Source organism: Lodderomyces elongisporus, chromosome 3 (assembly GCF_030384665.1).
Source record: "Lodderomyces elongisporus chromosome 3, complete sequence".
Lineage (NCBI taxonomy): Eukaryota > Fungi > Ascomycota > Pichiomycetes > Serinales > Debaryomycetaceae > Lodderomyces > Lodderomyces elongisporus.
Genome location: NC_083675.1, coordinates 1054633 through 1067931, shown reverse-complemented (window position 1 = coordinate 1067931; position 13299 = coordinate 1054633). Strand labels below are relative to the sequence as shown.

The 13299-nt window shown below is 35.8% G+C and overlaps 8 protein-coding genes across 8 annotated transcripts; 4 read left to right on the top strand and 4 right to left on the bottom strand. All coding sequences in view use genetic code 12, as the record gives it.

Annotated features, from left to right (window-relative positions):
• Positions 1 to 611: 611 nt before the first annotated feature.
• Positions 612 to 1097, bottom strand: ARC15 (arp2/3 complex subunit; the record flags this gene model as incomplete). Its single annotated transcript, XM_001525239.2, has 1 exon — positions 612 to 1097. One exon carries the CDS (start codon positions 1095 to 1097, stop codon positions 612 to 614), a length of 486 nt encoding a protein of 161 aa, XP_001525289.2.
• A 916-nt stretch (positions 1098 to 2013) lies between these two features.
• Positions 2014 to 2427, bottom strand: PVL30_002709 (uncharacterized protein; the record flags this gene model as incomplete). The annotated part of the gene is made up of 1 exon (XM_001525238.2): positions 2014 to 2427. The coding sequence occupies one exon, from the start codon at positions 2425 to 2427 to the stop codon at positions 2014 to 2016; it is 414 nt and encodes a 137-aa protein (XP_001525288.2).
• A 696-nt stretch (positions 2428 to 3123) lies between these two features.
• PGI1 (glucose-6-phosphate isomerase) lies at positions 3124 to 4779 on the bottom strand (the record flags this gene model as incomplete). The annotated part of the gene is made up of 1 exon (XM_001525237.2): positions 3124 to 4779. The coding sequence occupies one exon, from the start codon at positions 4777 to 4779 to the stop codon at positions 3124 to 3126; it is 1656 nt and encodes a 551-aa protein (XP_001525287.1).
• Positions 4780 to 6488: 1709 nt separating this feature from the next.
• On the top strand, positions 6489 to 7427 carry PVL30_002707 (uncharacterized protein; the record flags this gene model as incomplete). The annotated part of the gene is made up of 1 exon (XM_001525236.2): positions 6489 to 7427. The coding sequence occupies one exon, from the start codon at positions 6489 to 6491 to the stop codon at positions 7425 to 7427; it is 939 nt and encodes a 312-aa protein (XP_001525286.2).
• Positions 7428 to 7802: 375 nt separating this feature from the next.
• PVL30_002706 (uncharacterized protein) lies at positions 7803 to 9128 on the top strand (the record flags this gene model as incomplete). Its single annotated transcript, XM_001525235.2, has 1 exon — positions 7803 to 9128. One exon carries the CDS (start codon positions 7803 to 7805, stop codon positions 9126 to 9128), a length of 1326 nt encoding a protein of 441 aa, XP_001525285.2.
• A 165-nt stretch (positions 9129 to 9293) lies between these two features.
• Positions 9294 to 9779, bottom strand: DAD3 (DASH complex subunit dad3; the record flags this gene model as incomplete). The annotated part of the gene is made up of 1 exon (XM_001525234.2): positions 9294 to 9779. One exon carries the CDS (start codon positions 9777 to 9779, stop codon positions 9294 to 9296), a length of 486 nt encoding a protein of 161 aa, XP_001525284.2.
• A 540-nt stretch (positions 9780 to 10319) lies between these two features.
• On the top strand, positions 10320 to 11132 carry PVL30_002704 (uncharacterized protein; the record flags this gene model as incomplete). The annotated part of the gene is made up of 1 exon (XM_001525233.1): positions 10320 to 11132. One exon carries the CDS (start codon positions 10320 to 10322, stop codon positions 11130 to 11132), a length of 813 nt encoding a protein of 270 aa, XP_001525283.1.
• Positions 11133 to 11774: 642 nt separating this feature from the next.
• Positions 11775 to 12947, top strand: arc1 (ARP2/3 actin-organizing complex subunit Sop2; the record flags this gene model as incomplete). The annotated part of the gene is made up of 1 exon (XM_001525232.2): positions 11775 to 12947. The coding sequence occupies one exon, from the start codon at positions 11775 to 11777 to the stop codon at positions 12945 to 12947; it is 1173 nt and encodes a 390-aa protein (XP_001525282.2).
• Between the last annotated feature and the right edge of the window lie 352 nt (positions 12948 to 13299).

The following is a 13299-nucleotide window of genomic DNA, read 5'->3' as shown; positions in this document are numbered from 1 at the left end:
AACTTCGAGCAACACACCCTATGATAACAAATATATTTGTTTTGCTCATAAAAGCAAACTTTTTCCTTTTCATTTTTTTGTTTTACTTTTATTGGTTCTTTTTCGAAAAAATCTAATCAAAAATGAATAAATTCTAATTAATAATATTATTCCACTTATATCCTAATGTGTTTTTTTTTAATTTTCTCTCTATGTTTACAAGTGTTCTTCCTTTCATGTCCCCCCCCCCCCCCCCCCCTCCTCCCCCTTCATTTAGTTTTATTTCTAATGACTTTGTACTATATGTTGCAATTGTGAAAACATTTAAACCATACTTGATCTTTCCAAAGAGAAAGGTTTTTTTTTTGTTATTTACCTACTGATGATACTAATACAAAGTAAAATACCTTTAGACAATCAGATATGGCTTAAAATGACAAATAAAAATGGACAAAATCACAAGGCTGAAGAAAAGAAAAAAATACGGGGTTTTACCTACAGGCTACTATTTTTCAAAGTGAAGTATATGCACAATGTCTGTTTTCATTCATTTTATCCATCTACCTTTTTTGTCTCTCTGTCTCCCACACACACACACACTCTCTCTCTCTTTGAATCTTATGCTAACTCTCCTATACTGTCCTTCTATCGGTCATATACCTGGCAATGGCACCTACACCTGTAATTTCCACCGTCTTTTCAAACCAGTTCAACACCAAACCACCTTGTTTTTGTCCATAACCTTCACTCATGCTTCTGTACAAGTACTTGATCAACACATCTTGCTGTTCTTGGTTCAACAGCTTAACGAAACTCGAAATATCCTGGGAACTATTGTTATTTTTTATCGAGCAAAGGGTTTCAAATACTGTTTTGGCGTGGAGTTGCTTTGTGGCCGCCGAGTCTGCAACGTATGGAGGATTGTCCAATGCCGTTTGCAACGCTTGCTGAAATTGACCCGATGAGAGTTGCGAACGGATTTGTTGCGCCAAAGATTGTACTTGTGAAGATGTGAATTGTGTGTTTGAGGCCGAATCGGGTGAAAGGTCGGCTAACGTGAGGTGGTTTTCCGGCTCGAGTGCATCGATATCAATTCTTCTCCAATCTTCTTGTGACATTTTCGTTGTATATAATGATAGTTCTAGTTAATTGTTCTTGCTGTTGCTGCTGTTGCTGCTGCTGTTATTGTTGCTGCTGTTATTGTTGTTGTTGTTCCTGTTTTATGAAAGGCGCAGTGAACTAAGAAAGAATATTGAGGTTTGGTGGAATTAAAGTTGTTGATTATGAGATTCCGTTGATTTTGGATTTTCTGTGCGCGGTTTGAGAGTTTTATTTACATAGGTAAGATTCAACACCATAATTTTGTGCTTCCAACCCTCCTTTATACTATCGATAAGTACAAAGAGTGAATTCACAACAGCAGGAAAAGTATATATAACAACAACATCAGCAACAATATTCTAGTAATCATGATTATAGCGAGACTAGCAAGATAATTAAGGGAAAAAGCAAGAAATGTATAGAGTAGTTTTACTATTCTTTTCAAGCAAAAGTGGAAAAAACCTAGAATTTATAGTAGAATGGATAGGTTTTTGAGTTTAATTGTAGTTTGGTTCTATATATAGATTGGAATATACATTTTAAAAGTTCATCAATTCTTCTATCGTTCCATCTCAAATTAATATCATGACTATTTGATGATCATGAGAACATAAGAAAAATTAAAAATTAGAAGAAGAAGCAAGGCCATTGTATGCTTTGAATTCTGATTTCTCTCAAAGTGACCAGTAAATTAAAAATATATGGTTTTTTATTGTACCACTGTGTCTCTTCCTCAGATCCAGAAATATAGCATAGAAACAAAATTCGAGACTTGAATACTCGCATATATCATTTTTAGTTATCAATAACATTCGAGAGTCAACTCCTATAATTGAAATTGTGTCCATGAACAGTACTTAAGTCTTAAACGTCATTCTGTTTCCTCCAGAAAGCAATTGGTATGTTTCTATCAGTGCCAATATATGTTAAGAATTAAGCATCTGTTTTTCTTTTCTTCCCATTTCCATTAACTTTTCCTTCATCCTCATCTTCATCCACATTCTTTTTTCCACTTTCACGATCCTCTTCCTTAATCTTTTTCTCATCCCCACCTTCATATCCATCGACAAATGCCAACACTTTGTCTTCCAATTCTTTTGTGTCAACAATTATCACAACCAATCCATCACTACCCACTTCGTATTTGATATGTCCTTCATTCGGCACAGCGATTTGCTCATCAAATTTATCAAAAAACAGATTCACTTCGTCAAACGTTTGTACCGAGTCAAGCAATCTCTCTTCTTCCATTGTGGTTTCCTTACCTGCAATATCCAAAACAAGGACTATACGGAGTGGGTTTTCCAAGTCATCGTGTGGGACCTCAAAATCCTCTGTGTCTGACATTATTTGTCTATATTTTTAAAAAACAAAAAAAGAACGAAAAAAAACTAGAGAAAAGAAAACAAAAAAAGGATCCAATGCTTTGACAAAGTTATTCTTGGCTCTCTTTCGAGGGTGGGTGGAAATTGAATAATAAAATGAACTTCAAAAGTGTCGCTAGTTTCGAGAGATTTGAGAGATTTGAGAGATGTGCTCGCTTCTCACATGTGTGATTTTCGAGTGCGATTTTTAAAGAGTAATCAATAACAGTTTCAATTTTTTAAATTTTATTTTTCTCTTTTTTTTTATTTAATTTCTTTTTTGGCTACTTTATTTATCAAATGTACAATGATATCAGTTATGCAAAGACTACTCTAAAAGTCAATGTCTATTAGGTGGAAAAAAAAAGGCATTGGCAAAATGTAAATAGTGAGCTATCGAAAAATGGTTGAATAGAATAAGAGATGGCTCAATCTTAAAAAAAAAAGAAAAAAAAAAAGGAACAATGTGCTATTTTTGATTCTTTCAATTCAAGTCAAAGTAACAGCTAGTTATTTGTCTATTAATCAAAAAAAGTAAGTACGAATAGTTTTCGTATATATATAACTATATACAAATATATGCAAATGTATATAAATGTATATGTACTATGTATGTATTCCAACTATAGTGAGCAAGCCATTACAATTTAGAATCCACTCCACTTTCTCGCGTCACGATTCATTCCCATTCCTTAAAAGTGTTGATCAAGTTGTTGGTGGAAGGATCGTGGTCTTCAACTGGCTTCTTGTCATCCAATTGCTTGCCAATAACCTTTGCGAGAACTTTACCCAACTCAACACCCCATTGGTCAAAGGAGTTGATGTTCCACACAGCACCCTCGGTGAATGTAACGTGCTCATAGTATGCAATCAATGCACCCAATGCAGCTGGTGTAATTTTCTGGGCCAAAATCGAGGTGGTTGGTCTGTTTCCGCTGAAAATCTTGTGTGGCACCAAACCACCAGTGGCACCTTCGGCTTTCACTTGTTCTTCATTCTTACCAACCATTAATGCTTCTGATTGTGCAAAGAAGTTGGAGGCCAACATCTTTTGGTGCTTGTTGTTCTCAATTGGGTTTTGTGATTGTGCAGCCAAGATGAAATCTGCTGGAATCAACTTTGTACCTTGATGAAGCAATTGGAAGAAAGAGTGCTGAGCATTAGTGGCTGGCTCACCAAAGATAATGGCGCCGGTTTGGTAGTTTGTAAACACGTTGGCTCTGGTGACTGATTTACCATTAGACTCCATGGACAATTGTTGCAAATAAGCTGGGAATCTGTGCAAGTATTGGTCGAATGGCGCAATCAAGTGTGTTTGGGCTCCAAAAAAGTTGTTGTACCATACATTGAGTAAACCACCAATCACTGGAATGTTGTTTTCCAATGGAGTGTTGAGAAAGTGTTGGTCAACTGCCTCGGCACCTTTCAAGAATTTCTCAAAGTTGTCAAATCCAATAAAGATGGCAACAGACAAGCCAATTGCTGACCACACAGAGTAACGGCCTCCGACCCAGCTTTCAAAGCCAAACATATTCTTTGGGTCAATTCCAAAGTTGACAACTTCCTTTTCATTTGTTGACAAGGCAGCGAAATGCTTTGCAATGGCCTCCTTATTGTCATTGGAGTGTTTTAAAAACCAGTTCTTGGCAGATGTGGCATTGGTGATGGTTTCAGCAGTAGTGAAGGTCTTGGAAGCAACCAAAAACAATGTAGTCTCTGCGCTCAAGTTTTTCAAAATTTCAGCAATGTGAGTACCATCAATGTTTGAGACAAAGTGGACATTCAAGCCTGGCTTGCTATAAGCTTTCAATGCTTCAGTAACCATGACTGGGCCCAAGTCTGAGCCACCAATACCAATATTGACAACATCGGTGATCTGTTTGCCAGTGTAACCTTTCCATGAACCGTCTCTAATTTGGTTTGAGAACTCCTTCATGTGTTGCAAAACATCGTCAACCTCTTGTGCAGTATCCTTGCCGTCTACTGGCATGTTTCTCTTGGCGCGGTTTCTCAATGCAACGTGGTAAACCGCTCTATCTTCAGTAGTGTTGATGTGGTCACCAGCAAACATCTCGTCTCTCAATTTCTCAACTCCCGATTGCTTGGCCAATTCAATCAATTTGGCAAAGATCTCCTTGTTGACCAAGTTCTTGGAGAAATCGTAAAGGATCTTTGAGTCGTCGTAGTTTGTAAAGACACGTGAGAATTCATCGAATCTCTTTGGGTCTTCAGCAAAGGCTTGTTTAACGTCAAAGTTTTTACCTTCTTTTTGGTAAAGTTGTTCCAACTCCTTCCATGCTGGAAGGTCAGTTGATAATTTGAAAGTAGAAGCCATGGTTGAGTTCAAATAAAAATTGAAAAATTAAAAAAATTGATTAATTGAAAAGTTGAAAAAAATACAATAAACTTTGAACAGAATAGAAGAAACTCTGCAAGGTTTGATAATTTAAAATTGATTTGCTTTGTTTTGGGGGGGGAGGGGTTTTCAAGTCCTTTTATAAATAGTTCAATTGCTTCAAGGGATTGAGAAACTAACAAACTTTTATAAATTTTTTTTTTTTTTTGGTTAGTTATATTTTTTTTTGGTTTTGGTAAATAAGGACGGAGAGCAATTGGAAAAATCAATTGAGTTTAGTAAGGGTTGAATAATTGAATGAAAATTCCAAGTGAACGTATTGTTAGTCGTGGCTCCAAATTATTTAATTTTTTTTAATTGTTTTTTTTTTTTATTTTTTTTATTTTTTTTATTTTTTTTATTTTTTTAAAAATTTTGGATTAAGGAAATGTCGGATAATCGTGAGCCTACAACAAAGTATTAGTAATTAATGCTACTGCAATTATGTTAGCATGACGTCGTATACTATTCTGAGGTCTACAGGTGAAAAAAAACATCGGAATTGCCACTAATTGATTATACATATATATATATATACATATATACATACAAACGAATGAATAGATACAACTATACTTGATGATATGTAGAAGAGAGAACAAAGGAAAAATGCCTCAAATACAATGGCAAATGTAATAGTTGGTCTATATCTGGTGGGTTTGAGATATATTAAAAGCTACCGATTTTGCTATAACTTGCTCGACAAGTTAAATAGTTATACTGTTTGTAAACAACAGGTCAAACGAACCATATATTTGGTTCTATTATTTCTTTCTTTCTTCTTCTTCTTCTTCTTCTTTTTCTTTTTCTTTTTCTTCTTCTTTTTCTACTTCTTTTGTTTACAAATTTTGGTTTTATGTGGTGTTTTTCATAAGTAAAGGTGAGTAAAGTTGGGGGAGGCGTGGGGGAAGGAGGTAGGAAGATTCAGGGTAAAGTATGGATTGGAACATACGAAAAGAAAGAAGTGGTATTACTCCCGCACACGTGCCATTAGAAGAGTAGCAACTAGAAAGCAGACTTTTTGAAAAGTATTTTTGTTTCAGCATTTTTTTGCTTCATTTGATATTTGCATTTTATAGACAACTCCTTTGAGAATATATAGAAGATAAAAAAAAAATGGACTTCTAACTAGTTACTATTTACAAATACCATGTTATTTGCCAAAAATTGTTGAAGTTTGTTTAAACAAAATGTGCAGAATGCACTGGTAGTGGAAGATTATGTACTTTAATTTGTTTGGAGCAATTACGAGAGTTTTTGAAAGATGAACTGATGGGAAGCTTCAAAGGGAAGTGGAAACAAAAAAAAAGAAGGAAACAAAATTGTATCTCAACAGGAAAAAAAGCCGCCTAATAAGATTCCTCATACAATATATTCCGCTTTTCTTTTTTTTTTATGTTTTTACCCCTTAACATTCTAAGTGTAATTATAATCTTTTTTTTTTATTTTTTTATTTTTTTATTTTTTATTTTTTTTATTCTCTTCTCCTTGTTGTTCTTCGATGCTACTAAACCGACATCATCATGCATTGAGATCTAGGAATACTATGTTCAATTTCGCATCAACAAGCTATTCAATACATCATATTCCATTTTATCACACACCATATCATACTACAACATACCAGAAGATACCCGAAGTCTGAAGCAATGTTAGAATCTAGATGGGCTACCAATAACACATCTGCAGCAAACGATGTTGAAACAGTTGACAAAAATATGAAATCTAAAGTCAAAAATAATGATCAGCGAGAAGTACTTCCAAATGTTGAAAAAAGTAGTAGTCAAAACAACATTGAAAAAGGGGACAATTCCAGTGGAAGTCAAAAGCTAGAAAATGTCTCTTCAAAAAGCAAAGCTAAAAGTCAATGGACAGAAGCAGATCAAGAAGAGTTTGATCGAAAGATAAGGGAAAAGCTTTTAAAGAAGGATCGTGGACGTTTCAATGAAAAACATGAACTGAATGGTAAAAAACATCCAAGTTCAAATACAGTTAAAGGACATCAAACTTTCAACCACCATATAAATTCACAAGGCTTTGACTCTTTACATTCTCAGGATAGCAATCAATTAAGAAATGATCAAAGCCCGCAGAAAAATTCAAACAGGAATCATAACCCATCTCGAGGACATGTCTATTCATCACAAAGTGATGACAGTACTCGGTCAAGCAAGACAAATGGGAGTCGCTTTCTGAGGGAATCAATTAGCACGCGCCTGTCCACCGAGTCTGAGGATTTGGTTCCTCCTGGACCAATGACAAAAGCCGCCAAAGCATTAGCCGATAGGATACTGTTGCCAAATTCAACAGAGCCAACCGAGCCAACAGAACCAAAGTTAAAGTCAACGTCGAAGTCAAAACCAAAGTCAAAACCAAATTATCAACACGAGCGCGAACGTGCACCTAGATACAGACATGGTCGGGAGCCTAGAGATAAATCGTTTCATACTCATGCTGATCATACTTTCCATGAGCAAGAAAAAGAAGAACAGGAGGATTCTGGTAACGTGATGAAGCAGGAAGATTTAGCAAAGATGTGGGAAAGCTTGGGTGACGAGCCACTTGATTGGGCAAGCATGGATGACTGATACAATGACATTATAATATAATGACTAAATGATACATGGATATATATACATATACATATATATATTTATATAGACTACAGTAGAATTCAGTAGAATAATCATATTAGACACGCGCCGCACAACTCGCCTAAAACATGCAGCCCCATGTTTTTTTTTTTATTTCTATTTTATTTTCTATTTTTTTCTATTTTATTTTCTATTTAGTATCATTTTAATCTTTGCTAGGAGCTAACGTATCTTATTTTGCCAACGATACTACTTTGATTCCCATCACAACTATCCATCATCAATTCAACAACAAAAGGCAAAAACATATACAAAGACAAGCTTAGTCCTTGCAGCCAGTCTCCCTTTTTTGTTTTTTTTTTGCCAATCATGATACCGCTCAAGTACACACGGCTACTGATCTACCCATATCTTAACCAAAATGCTGCTAAAGTTAGTTTAACAATCAATAGAACTTATTATTCAGCAAAATCTTATCATGGCAATCACCAACAACGAGATAAGCCCAACGCAAATATATTGAACGACACAAAAAATGGCAAAATGCAGGAACAGAATAAGGACTGGGACCAGAACCAGAACCATGAGCAAGGAATTGGAAGAGAAAAAGAAATGGCAAAATATGATCAATTGATTAAACAGGCTGTGCATCAATCTATTGGCAACTCCGGAACAAACACCAATGTCATCGGCGGCACATCTTATGAATTTGCAACAAAGCCGCTAAGTAGTGCCAACTTTAGCGAGCCTTCGAAAAGACTACCGCTACGCACCATTCTTTTTCTTATAGCTGTGTCATCAACATTGAGTATGCTACTATATTCTGTTGTGCAATATATCAAATTCGAAAGCGACACCATGGAAACAAATGGAAAACTTCGTCTGCAGTCTATATTTTTTTTGCCGCTTTGGTTTAATACAAATATTTTGAGTAAAAAAACATACAAATACCCTTATGGTATACGCTATCTTGATCCAGAGTACTACGAATACCTTGTGACTGAGATTGCCCAATTTAATCAGCAAAGTTCCGGTCACTTGACCACCTCACACGAGGTTGAGAATTTTGTGAAAAGCTTGGAACTTAACAATGTGTATTATGGTGTTTTGGAGAAAATTTCTGCTAACAAAAAGATACGAGAGCTTTTTGGATTACCATTGGTGCTAGAATCTCGAAACGAAAAAGATCAAAAGAACCTGACAAACCCAATTAATTTCAAAGATAATGATTTTAAGATTTGGGTTGAAGTGAAACATCCAAGTGTTTCAGGCCTACAAATTGAACTTGCCAAGTTCAAGGATCAGTCATCTGAAATAGTGAAAAAAAACATCACATTTAATTGGACAGTTAAGCCAATTAATTGGCGAGCAATTACTGATAATGTATTGACCTTGTTGGGTATCGGTCTCAATAAACTCGAAACCTCGAATGCCAACATCAAGATCCACGAGGACTCAAGCGGAAGAATTCACGAGGTTCAACAGGAGAAAGACAAGCATCAAGTAATCCAAAAGAATCGCGATTACGAAATCAATTTCAAGAATGAAATAAATGTAATGAACAAGTCTGGAACAAAGACAGGCGTAGTGCGATATCAGGGACATATTGACTTTGACCATTTGCTTATCAACAAGGGGGTTAAGATAACCAGGATAGATCTCGTGTTTGAAGACACTGTATATAGGATTGCATAAAACTGATTGAATAAAAAGCTAAGTATGGTACTTTTCCAAAAGAAAAACAGAAGACAGAAGACAAAAAACAGAAAATCAAGAAAAAAGAAAAACAAAGTGCTCGTCTTATACTTTTTTTTTTAAAAAAATAATTTGACTCCTTATTTTTTCTTCTTTATCTTCAATTTATGACAATCCGTCAAGTCCTTCGGCATCTGATATACTCAGTAGTTCATTAGCGTTTTTCCCTTCTTTTTCAAAAGACTCGTTACTATTGTTTTCATGTTCCCGATCATGTCCACCTTGACCATCTTGTCCATCTACTCCTTCACCTTCACTTCCAATTCCTTCTTCTGCCTCCTCAATGGTTCCTTCTGCAAATTCGGCATTCGCGTCATCTTCTCTAGTATATAAACCATACACAGAACTCTTGAAAAGAGTGTATATGAGCGGAAGTTTCATTTCCAACTCTCTCAAGTTTTTTGTCATTATCCCGCTCTTATTGTTTGGATCATCCGTCGATGATAGCGATTTTAATTCGGCATTTATTTTAATTAGCTTTTTATTTATATTCTGATACTCCGTTAGCACCGAAGCTTCAAGACGCGATAGGCTAGGATTTTGTGAGTAATCAATTTGTTGGTAATTTTCTGTAACTGTACTTGGTGGCATCTTTTGTTTAGATTCTTTTTATTCAACTGTTTTCACGTTCTTTCTACCTCTTTCTTTTTCTTCTTTTCTTCTGTTTTTCTTCTTTGTTTTTTCTTTTTTTTTTTGCAATTCAAGTATCGAATGTTTAAAAATGTAATCAAGCGATGTTTTTTGTATGGTTTATATTTGGCGTGTTGGTCAAATTGGTATTTAGAGTATCTATCCTTCGCTCCTGTTGTTCTGCTTGTTGTTGTTGTTGTTGTTATTGTTTTTTTGTTTGTGGTATATATATATTTATTTTATTTTGGTTTTCTGTAATAGTTTGGTTACTTGATCTTTGTTCCTGCACAAAGCACCTGGAATTTCATTTTTTCCAGATTATAAATTTTTATTTTTTATAATATATTTTTTTTTTAAGTTTGTTTCATTGCTCCTGATAATTATAAACATCACCATTATACACTAACACATTCTGATAAAAAGAAACAAACAAACAAACAAACAATCACTACTCATCTTTTGACAGACCCACAACTAGTACAGTAATTGCTGATTGAGAGTATGTCTACCGCCACCGAGACTCAACAACATGGGTCAATTGACCCCAAGAAGGAGCAACAGAAAGGTTCTAGTCCACACGAGCAACAACCAGCAAACCCGACAAACAAGACCCCCGATGAACATCCTCACAAGATCAAGAGGAAATTGGTCCGAGCACCACCAAACGTTAATGCTCTCAAGTACAAAATTTGGTTTGCTGGCCATGTCACAACATTGGTCTTTGGTACCATTACTTTTATTTTCCAAATCTTGTGGTTGCCAAACAAATTCTTTATAAACTCCATCTCGTACAGATTAGCACTTTTGGGTTCGTTTGCCGCATTAACAGCAACATTTAGTCACAAGTTTGGGTTGCATTTTCTTCCACCAGTGGCTACCTTGTTGAGCCATCAGAACTTCCAATATATGATCTTGTCTATTGTCTGGTGCTTTACATTCAAATCAATTTTTAAGATTATTCCATATTTCTTAATTAGTTTGCTCCACATATCCAAAATTAAAAATATTAAAGCTGTTGAAAAGCAAGCACCCTTTTTGGCTTCAATTATAGCTTATGACGAATTGGTCCTTATAGTTTATTTGATTTTGAGAACGTTGTTTTTTAGAAATGCCAGTGGGTACCAGTTGACATTGTTTTTGATCTTTTACTGGTTGAGAATCTTGTTCAATGCCGATACTGGAAACTTGTTTGTTGCTATTGTTGATAGGTTAGATGGCGAGGTAATGAAGATACAGAACCCCAAAGTGCAACATTACTGGATCAAAACTAGAGAATTTGTGAAGCAAAAGCAATATCAAGAACACCACGAGTAAACCAATTGGTCTTTGTTTTTTGATTTATTTTGTTTTTTTTAGAAGGAAAAAGAACAGACAAAGAAAAGAGTTTATTACAAAAAAGAGGCAAAAAAGATGAAATAAAGATTTTAAAGGGAAAAAAATGAAAAATGGAGTTATAAGTATGTAATTTGGTCTAGAATATAGCATGTACAGTATTAATTTTTTTTTTATTATAAAAAGAAGAAAGGCACCATTTATTTTTGCAATGATTGAAACTGAAACTGGAGCAGCTTCATTTCTTACTCTCCTGTGTCTACTTTGTCAGCTACGCACATACAATCACACACAAACATTTTCACTCTCTTACCCACAGTTACCCGCACAAAGTCCGCGTGTAAAGAAGATGAAGAAGAAGGAGGAGGAGGAGGAGAAGAAATAGGAGACAGCACAAAAATAAAGCGCCGACAAATCACTCTCTCTCTCTCTCTCTCTCTCTCTATTTTTCTCCTTTTACTTTCTTCTTTTCTTTTGAATCGCAGTTATAGGATAGCTCCACCAACACCGACTTTCTAAAGCGTAAACCAATCAATAGAGTTTAGTAGAGAGATCCTCCTAAACAAATACAAATAAGTTTTGAAAGATCCTTTCCACTGAGCCTCACCTTTTCCCCCCCTCAACATGTCGAAAGTACCAGCTATCTATCAATTGGGTCATTTACCCATCAAAGACCACGTTTTTTCCCCAGATAGAACAATTCTCGCGGTGACCAAGGAGAATGAAGTTGAGGTTTACAAGATCAATCCATCCCACCTTGACTCTAAGCCTCAACTTATTGCCAATCTTAGAGACCACGACAAGACGGTGACTTCAGTTGACATTTCACCAGACGGGTCTCGTATTCTTACTTGTTCTCAAGATAGAAATGCTTTAGTTTGGGAATATCGTGATGGCGAATTTAAACCAACACTTGTTCTTCTCCGTATCAATAGAGCTGCCACAGTGTGTCGCTGGTCACCGGACGGACAGAAATTTGCTGTTGGATCCAGTGATAGAATTATTGCTGTTTGCTACTACGAGGAAGAAAATGACTGGTGGATCTCAAAGCATTTGAAAAAGCCAATCAAGTCGACTATCACCACTTTGGATTGGCATCCAAATGGTGTGTTATTAGCCTGCGGCTCAACCGATGGTCATGTGCGTGTGTTTAGTGGATACATCAAGGGAATTGATGCTAAGCCCGAGCCAAGTGTGTGGGGTTCGAAACTACCATTTCAGACTCTTTGTGGCGACTTTACCAATGAGACGTTGGCATGGATTCACGGAGTGAAATTCAGTCCTGATGGAAATGCTTTGGCGTGGGTGTCACACGATTCATCAATTGGTGTTGTTTATCCCGATGGTGAAGGGTTGCCTCCTAGATCCATTTTGAATGTCAAGACGGATTATTTACCGTTCAAGTCCATAGTGTGGACCTCCGACGACTCTGTTGTTGTGGGTGGTTTCAATTGCAACTTGGTTGTCTTTAAGGGGAATGAGTCTAGTTGGCAAGAGGCTTACAAGATTGAAGAGCAAAAGGACTTGACAAAAGATACACCAAGAAACCGCGATGGCGATAATGATGATGATGAAGACGAAGATAGTCCTGAGATATCCTCGCACCAAGCATTAAACATGTTTAAGCAAATGGATTTGAAAGGAAGGGTCAACAAGCCGGGTGCAGGAAGCAGCGGTAAATCCGCTAAAGCATTGAGCACAATACATCAAAATACAATAGCCAGTATAAGAAATTTCGCTCCTGGAAAAGTCTCCACCTCAGGTATCGATGGTAAAGTGGTGATTTTCAATGTTTGAGACAAAGTTTTAGTGAAAGGAAAACAACAACAACAACAGCAACAACAACAAGAACAACAACGAAACAAAACAAAACAAAACAAAACAAAACAACAACAACAGCACCAAAGAAACAAAACAAAACGAAACAACAACCCAAGATGGAATTTTAAAGTAAGTAAACTACATCAGTAATGTAAGAATACTAAACACTACAAACAAAAAATAAATGATGATAAAGAATAGAAATTTTTTATTATTAAATGGTCATATACTAATAAGTCGATATTAGTGAGAATAAGAATTGTATTAAAAGAAACTATTCTCTTCTCTCTGCCCCTTCTCTCTATTGATTCTATTGATTCTATTGATT